Source organism: Halichoerus grypus, chromosome 4 (assembly GCF_964656455.1).
Source record: "Halichoerus grypus chromosome 4, mHalGry1.hap1.1, whole genome shotgun sequence".
NCBI classification, from domain to species: domain Eukaryota; kingdom Metazoa; phylum Chordata; class Mammalia; order Carnivora; family Phocidae; genus Halichoerus; species Halichoerus grypus.
Genome location: NC_135715.1, coordinates 80,118,832 through 80,127,493, shown reverse-complemented (window position 1 = coordinate 80,127,493; position 8,662 = coordinate 80,118,832). Strand labels below are relative to the sequence as shown.

At 54.2% G+C, this 8,662-nt stretch overlaps 1 protein-coding gene across 1 annotated transcript in view; it reads left to right on the top strand.

Moving 5' to 3' along the window:
- Positions 1–51: 51 nt before the first annotated feature.
- Positions 52–8,662, top strand: part of LOC118538874 (uncharacterized) — a 40,262-nt gene continuing 31,651 nt past the window's right edge. Inside the window, exons 1-9 of the mRNA XM_078070019.1 lie at positions 52–202; positions 1,516–1,624; positions 3,185–3,321; positions 3,847–3,972; positions 4,082–4,252; positions 4,350–4,574; positions 4,879–5,005; positions 5,847–6,046; positions 6,695–6,907. Coding sequence (XP_077926145.1) covers positions 52–202; positions 1,516–1,624; positions 3,185–3,321; positions 3,847–3,972; positions 4,082–4,252; positions 4,350–4,574; positions 4,879–5,005; positions 5,847–6,046; positions 6,695–6,907 — 1,459 coding nt within the window. The remainder of the gene's footprint in view (positions 203–1,515; positions 1,625–3,184; positions 3,322–3,846; positions 3,973–4,081; positions 4,253–4,349; positions 4,575–4,878; positions 5,006–5,846; positions 6,047–6,694; positions 6,908–8,662) is intronic.

Below are 8,662 nucleotides of genomic sequence, written 5' to 3'. Positions count from 1 at the left end.
CCCCTGTGCCAGTCTTGGTCAACAATCTGGGAACAGCTTCCTGAACACCACATGGAGAAGGGCTCCGCAGTGGTGGTGGGGCGCTGGAAGTGGAACCCAAAGATCAGAACGCGGTGCCCCAGCAACCACAAGTTTGCTCTCCTCGAGTCTGAGTCCAGTCATCCTGAACACACCGTGCATGAGCCCACCCTCACACCAACTCGTGCGTGCACGTGTGAATACACACACACATGCACAGGTGTACTCACAGTACACACACACAAACTCACTCGTGTGCACTCACGTACAGATGCACAGACATGCACACACACAAATGCTTGCACACACATGCCTGTGCTGTCCCCAGGCAGCCGGGCAAACAAATAGGAATCCACAAAAGTTCATAGTCCCTTCCATGGCTTACATCAATTTGGGCAAATCTTCTGCCAATTTTAGGAGCTGTAACTATTTATACTTTGCAAGTGTTTGATTCACAGGTGATGCCTACATTTGTTCTTCCTGTGACTATGGTGTGAAAGGTATATATGCCCCTTTAAAATGAGTGACCTCTTACCCCAGAATATTTACATTTCGAGTCCAAAGAACTTGGCCTGTTGTCCCCGTGATTATATGTTGTATTAGTCACACACACACACACACACACACACACATACACACACACAAGACAGCTGGTCTCTGGAGAAGCACTGTTCTGCCTTCCCAGCCCCACCCCCCATAGCCCCAGACCACTCTCGCTGAAGCGCTGACTCTTATGTTAACCAGCCCTAACTGAATTCACACCTTTCAGCTTCGCACTCCCCCTCCTGGTCAGAAAGTTTTTTTCAGTAGATCCAGCTGCTCCCTTTAAATTTTCTCGCTGTCGGGGGACTTCTCTTATTTCCCACCCCAGATGTGCACGCTGGGGTGTGCCTGGCACATACAGCACAGCCCGTGTGCACAAGAAAATGTTGAGGTGGCAAAGCCAGAGGATGGCCCCCAGGACAAGGGCCACTGATGCAATGGGGCTGTGGGGTGACCTGAGTTGGAGAGGAGGGGACCACACAGGCACACCCCACCCAACCAGGCCGGGCATCAGGGCACTGTGGAAGGGGTGGCTGGGAGGAGAAGGCAGCTCCCAAGAGAGATGTGCTTAGTGTGGACGGCCTGGTTCCAGCTCAGTCCCAGAGAACCCAGTGTCTGATGCACAGAGCGCAACCCCCCCAAGCCTATTGGTTAGATTAAAGCCCCTGGCCCCCAGATAGCTTCACTGCTACCTGGAAATCCTTCCCTAGGGAGTTACCCTTTTGTAAGGGGACAATAATCCTAGGGAGAGAGACTAAAGTCATGGCCATTTCAGCACTTTGAAGGCTCTGAGAAAGCAGAAAGGAAAAACTCAGTGCCATGAGGGCAGCAGGATGCTGATGGGTGGGGGGCCTCGTCACTAATTAGTCCAAGCATGGAGGAGATGGGTCCACAGGCACGGATAAGACCTGAGCCCTCAGCTGCCCATCTTCACTGGCTAACCCCCCTCTCCAGGAACGTGGTCCCCTCCTCTGTGTCCTCCAGGGACCTTCACTCCCCAAGGTGTGTCAGGCCTCCGGGAAGAGGGTGACTGCTCCGTCTGTCACCCCGGCAGCTACTGCAGGTCAGTAATAGCCCCGAGTCATTCACCTCCTGCACTGCCATCAAAGTGCTCCCTCCGGGCCAAGAGGCCCAACAGGCTATGGGCCTGCCCGGAGGCCCCCACGCTGCTTGTGGGGCAGCTAAGGTGTGAGGGGTCGGGGCCAGCTGTAAGAAGAACCCCACCTAGCCACACAGGCCTGAACAGGGAAACCTGACAATTAGGTGGAGAGCTGGGACAATGGGCGTAGACTGAGATTTTTTAAAAAAATAATAATGAATACATTCAAATTGAGGGAGGGTCAATATGAAATACAAATAGCTCTGCTCAGTCCCTGCCTAAAAACATGGGAAAGTTCCTTACAGGCAAAATTTTTTGTGCCTCCAGTGAATACCAGAGTTCTGCACATACACTCAGGGGAAAAGAGGAACAATCCTTTCTTCTACGTCTACTTCTGAATCTTCTACAATGTGAACAGCTTTTGTAATTGTTGGAGCTAGAAAGACAATAAATATGGTGCCTATTAACAGAATAATCAGAGAGCAGGGCTCAGGACACCCAAATTCTACCTGAATGTCCTACACCTACTTGGTATGAGTAAGACCTGTATTCTCACTGTAGCAGTAGAAGCCACTGGAAGACCGCTGTACTTGGGATTCAGGACTCAGAGGCTCTAGGGCTGCATGGGGCGGTGGGGGTTCCACAGCCTCCCCTAAGACCTGGGGACAGGCCCAGCCCTCAAAGTAGCCCTCAGCCCAACTGCCCCAGAGTAGCCATACCAAAGGAAAGCACACTGGGGGTCTCTGGTCCAGAGAAAGCTCCCAACATTTGCTGAAAACACACACCTCCAACTTCCTGGGACTGGGAAGATGAATCGTCAAAAGGAGAATTGCTCTGTTTCATGCAGAGGTGAGCCTGCCTCAAAGCAGATTATTTTCTACTTGAAAGGTGATAGTGGAGAGTTCCTCAGATGCTCTTTCTGGAGGATTGTCTCCCCATACTCAGGAAGTTCTTCCTTAGGTCTAGCTTGCTTTCTGCTGCAGAGCTGGAGATCAGACCGGCAGCTCTAGCGCTCAGGTCCAGGGACCTGGCAGGTTGCCAGCACTACCTGGGGGCAATGCAGGGAGCATAGACCAGCTGCCTGTCCTCTTCCTCCTCAGCTTCACAGTGAGTGCAGCAGGGCCACCAAGTTCCTCCAGGAGGGGCTTGTCCTGCTCTTCGCAGCCCTGAGACCGGCCCTTTAGCCACCGAGCTCCACAAAGTCGGTGGAGTAGATACCCAGGAATCCATCGTTTCCTGAAGGATGCACAGGGGTGGAGCTTCCAACCCTGCACTATGCCCAGCACCCCTGGGTCTGAGCCTCACGCCCTGTTTTATTGCTGGGTGAAGTATCACATCTTGTTTCTCTCGTATACGTGGATATATCCATGTGTTCCCCTGGGAGAGAGGTCAAAAGCCTTTCACGCTGTGGGTCACAATGAAACTGTCTGAGACAAGGGCCTGGATCCCCTCTGGTGCTGGGGCACTGGGCTTGGATCAGCCCCTCCGCCCTGATCTCACTCTTCTCCCCTCTCTGTGCATTAGAGGTGGACAGGTGTGGGGGAAGTGTCCTGCTGGTTATTTCTGTCCTCCTGGGACCTCCGAACTGACGACACGAGGTCCCAGGGAGTCTCAGCCCTCATGCCCCCGGGGACAGCTGTGCGCCAAGCAGTGCCCACCAGGTAACCACCCCTGTTTCTTGCCCTTGGAGTGTGAAAGAGGCAGAGAGCAAGGTTGCTCAGCTGCTCCCACAGCACCCACCCGGGCAAAGGATTTCTTGTTTTGGTCAGAAACAGACCCTAAAAATAGTTGATGCTCACACCTGACTGGCTCAGTCAGTAGAGCCTGTGACTCTTGATTGCAGGGTTGTGAGTTCAAACCTCATGTTGGTCATAGAACTTACTTAAAAAAATCATAAAAAGGAGTTGAGCCCCAGCGCTGTGCATCTAATATGTATGTGCATATGCACGTGTATATAGTTACATACATCAGACGTATGTAATATGAATATACACCTAATGCAATTCAGAAGGTTACTGATTTGACAAACATAAAAGCAAGTGGAGCCGGGACTGGCATCCAGACCTCTCAACTCTTGGGCTAGTAGAATCCCCCAGGCCACCCCTGGATACGTGCTGTTCCCGACCTGCCATGGCAGAGCAGCCTACCTGGCTTCCACAAGATCCAACGTGAACCCTATGCTTCAGGTTTTTACTGCCCAGAGGGCAGTGGAGAACCCACCTTGTGCCCACCTCACACTGTGGCGGCTGCCCCCGGAGCCAAGCAGCAAGAAGAATGTGGGCCTTGCCCTGCTGGCCGCTGGTGCAAAGCCGGTAAGCTACCTGCCCTGCAGCCAGGAGGGCAGTGGTCCCAAGAAGGACAGAGGGAGGCCCTCTGGGCGGGAAGAGAGGATGGGAAGTGAGCACAACCTTTGCTCTCCAGGGGACCCGAGCACCCGCCCCTGCCCTCCTGGCCACTACTGCCCTGGAGGGAATGAGACCAGCCCAGGAAGCCCCCAGGCCTGCCCTGAGCACACCTATCTGGCGGCAGAAGGAGGCCAGAGTCTGGCAGAGTGCCTCCCTTGCCCTCCCGGGTACCACTGCCGGTCCCCAGGTAAGAGGTTAACCCTAGGCTGGATGCTGAGACCTCTGTGGAGGAGAGCTGAGGTTTTCCGGGGTCCCATGGCCATGCCTGCTGTTTTTGCCCCCAGGTCTCTCTTCCTTCAGAAGCCACCCGTGTCCTCCAGGCTACTGGTGTCCAGGTGATCAGGGTGCCTTTCCCTGCCCACCTGGCACCTTTCGGACAAAGCCAGGGGCATCATCACAAGAAGACTGTGAGCTCTGTCCCCCTGGCCACTACTGCCCCCAGGCTGAGCTGAGGGCTCATGCAGATGTGTTTGCGATCCCCTGCAGAGCTGGATCGGAATGCCCTGCAGGTGAGACTGCCTGCCCTAACTGTCCCTCCCCAGCCCCAGTTACCTGGTGGGCACTGCTTGCCGCACAGCTGTCCCCGGGGGCGTGAGGGCTGAGACTCCTTGCCCCCGTCCGTCCCTTGTGCCCTCACCCCTGAGGCTTAAGCCAGGTGCTCAGGCAGGCCGTGTCAGCACAGGGCACTTCATGCAGGCATGGTATGGCCACCTGCTTGCCCAGTGCCCCAGGGCCCACTCGGTCTCAGTTGGGTCCACACCACCTGGATTCCCCCCAAGACCAAGGTGCCTTGGTCTGCTCTGTCTCTCTCAGGGGCTGTGGCTGAGGTCACATGCAGGGCTGGCTCCTACTGCGGGCCCCAGACGGGGGTCCCCCCACTTTGCCCCGGGGGCTATGCCTGCCCTGCCGGTTCCTCCATCTACACTGGCCCAGGGCAGCTGTGAGTACCCTCCCCTGTCTGTGTATGGGGGCTCCCCCTGTGTCTCAGCCTCTGGGCTCTCCGGGGAGGAGTCAAGCCGCTGAGTCCCAAACGATGCAGGTCAAAACAGCAGGGCCCAGAGGCGAGTAGTGGAAACCCTTTGCTTGGGCTTCCCAGCTAGGGTGTTCGAGGGCTCCAATCCCTGACTCTGTCCCAGGGAAGGGAGGGTGAGAAAGCAAACCCCACCGAGATGCCCTTCTTTAGTTTCCAAGGCCATTCTGTGTGGGGTGGCCAGATTTAGCAACTAAAAACCCAGTTAAGTATGAATTTCAGGTAAACAACAAAGTTTTAGTATAAGTACGGCCCATGCAATATGTGGTAGTACTTATTGTGTATTCATTGTTAATTGCTCCTTGTTTATCTAAAATTCAAATTTGACTGGACGCAGTGTACTTCGCCTGGCAACCTCAATCCTGTGTCCAGGACTGACACTCCCCTAACTCCTGACTGTGTCCCCGCACCGGAGCCGATCAGATGTGTCCCACGTGTTCCGTTGCCCAGGGTGAGGTGGGCAGAGAGCACAGGCCTGGACACTGCCCAGTGGCCCGGCCACCTAGACATGGCTCAGCCTCCTCCAGGAAGACACCTTGACCTACTTAGGCCTCATCAGACATAAGGCCAGCCCATAGCCCCCTGTTGGGGACGATATCAGAGCTGCCCCTCCCCTAGCCAGCTTAAGGCCCAAGCGTGGGGCATGTGGAAGGGGGCGGGGGACCCTGCTAGTGAGCTGAGAGCATTATCAAAGCACACACAGACCCTATCAACATGAACCTAGAGTCTGGGGCTCTGTGTCTCTGTGCAGCTGTGTGTTTCCCTATTACTGCCCCCCGGGCAGCGCCCATCCACGTGCATGCCCTGGGGGCTCCGAGGCCCTGAATGGGACTGGCCTTAGGGTCTCCAAGGAGACTCGCTGCCGCCTCTGTGAAGCAGGCACCTACCGCAGCCGGGCCCTGGATGCCCAGGCCTGCCAGCCCTGCCCCTCTGGATTCAGCTGCCACCACGGTGAGTTTGGGAAGCCTGGGTGTGAGCAGGAGATGGGGGCTGGGGCCTTGAAATTGGGCAGAGCCCAGTGAGGAGGTTGGAGGTGGCAGGTGGGGAGGACCCACAGAGTCCCTAGGAGCGTGCCGGGGAAAAGGCCTATAATTTTTCCCAGCTAGGCCAGCCACCTGATTGAGAAAGACCCAACAGTGGGGGGGGGGGGGGGGGGACACACAGGTGAAAGAAGATTCAGAGAAAGTAGGGACCACACCTGTCTTGATGTTAGGTTTAAAAGACCTAAAAATTATCAGCTGTGCATCACATCATACAATGAGCATGTTGGAGCCTGTCCTGGAAAACAGGACAGCCTACTGCCGGATGTGTTAGCAATGCTGGGTATGCCGGGAAGTGTGTTGTGCAGTGCCCAGAAGGCCAAAGGGACTGTCGCTGGGGGGGTGGGGGGGGAGGGTAAATACCATAAAGCACAGAGACTCCACTGTCCTACTTACAATCTAGATTCTTCCCTAACAGTATTTGCTTTGCTATCTCCCCTCCCACTCCCTACCCCACCTGAATCCTACCGGCAAGCTCATTCTTCCCTCGGACTCTGCCATTTCTGTCTGCGCCTCCGCTAGAGTCATGGCTCAGAATTCCCCCTCTGTTTCCCTCCAGGAACAGAGAGTTACCACAGCCAGCCCTGCCCGGTGGGGCACTACTGTCCAGCCGGGACCCCCAGCCCCAGGCCCTGCCCATCGGGAACATTTAGAAAGAGCAGCCAGGCGGGGGCAGCCGGAGAGTGCTCGCCATGCCCCGCAGGCACCTTCGGTGCGCAGCCTGGCCAGGCTGCCTGCCTCCCCTGTGGGAGCTCTGCTTTCTCTCCACCTGGTGAGTGTCCACTTGTGCCCCGCCCCCCCCCCCGCCACTGGCTAATCGTCCTTGTCTCCAGCTCTGGGTTCCAAACACACCATTTCTCCTGTCCCCTGAAGTTTTGAGGATCAACAGTGTTAAGGTTTCAGAAAACCACATTACTACCAATTGTAGTTGTTTCATGAAAGCTGCAGTATGTGAGAAAATGGGCGACCCCGTGACTCCCACCGTATGGGCGTGGTGTGTGTGCACGGATCAAATGCGTTTGTGCCTTGACTTCAACAAGCAGATGAGTGAATGTGAGGAAACAAGCTCGGACAGGTCCCGCGACTTGCCCCAGATGACTCGCCTAATGCAGGAGCCGGCACCTGGCACGGAGACCGGCGGAGGGCTCTGATGGCCCTGCTTGCTCCCGAAGACTGCGGCAGCCGCACCCCGTTTTCTCGGGCCCGCCCGCGTCTTAGAATCTGTGCCGCGGGATCAGGCACGGACGCATAAAGCCAGGACTCGGCTGTGGCCCCCGGCTCCTTGCTGATCCCCTTGCCCTCTCCTCATTTCAGAGGTGGGCTCCTCGGGGTTTTTGCTCTGCGAACTACTTGTGCGTGGTCCACAGTGCAAGCAGGAAACCAACCGGATAATCCAACAGCAGGAAATTTAAGTTGTTCGAATCATACGTATTTAGCCTCAGTGGGGGCTCCCTCCAGCCCTGCTCCCTAATGAGGACTGACCCCAGATCTCCACTGAAAAGAGCACCTACCGTATGCCAGCTGCCGTTGCAAGTGCCACCCTAATATCAATCCTCGTGATCCTTATACCAACTCTCTGAAATAGGCACAGTTACTATCATCCCTGTTTTATAAACACACCAACTAACTGCAGAGAGTTTAAATAACTTGTCCACGGTCTGAGAGTTAGTGGCAGAACCAGGATTTTAACCCAGTGTGGCTGACTCCCACATTCCTGTTCTTAACCACCATGCCATGCCACCTTCAAATGGTGTGATTTGAGGTTTACAGGGATTCTACCATCATTTCTTATCTCTGGTTAAGGCATTCTCTCTCTTAGGTGACCAAGCCCTGAATCCAGTGGCCAACCCTTGCCCCAGAACTTAAAGATCAGGAGCTGAGTGAAACAGGTCCCAATGGTTGTGTTGTCTAAATTGCATTTCACTGGCTTGTACGTAACAACCTAGTACAGCCAGTTGCTTTAGTTATTGAGAAATATATTTTAACTGCTTTATCTTGGAATGATTATGAGGGAATTAGAGTTACACCTTTTATGGGCATGTGATTATAATTTTTGTGGTGAGATGACCTTTAGGTTACACTACTTTAATTTTTTTCAGGCTGAAGTTATTGCAAGCATTCTCTGTCCCATAGAACCCTGGGGCTATATTACTCTTCTTGGGCTGCATAACAAAATACAGAAACTTGGTGGCTTAAATGATAAAATTTTATTTTCTCACAGTTCTGGAGGCTAGAAGTCCAAGATTAAGGTGTTGGCAGATTTACCTTCTTTTGAGGCCTCTCTCCTTTGCTTTCAGATGACTGCCCTCTCTGTGTGTCCTCACAAGACCTTTTCTCTGTGTGCAAGCATCCCTGGTATCTCTCTTGTGTGTCCAAATTTCCTCTTGCAAATACACCAGTCAGATTGGATTGGTGTCACCCTAATGGCCTCATTTTAACTTAATCACCTTTTTAAAGGCCTCATCCCCAAATACAGTCACACTCTGAGGTACTGGGAGTTCAGACTTCAACATAAGAATTTGGGGGG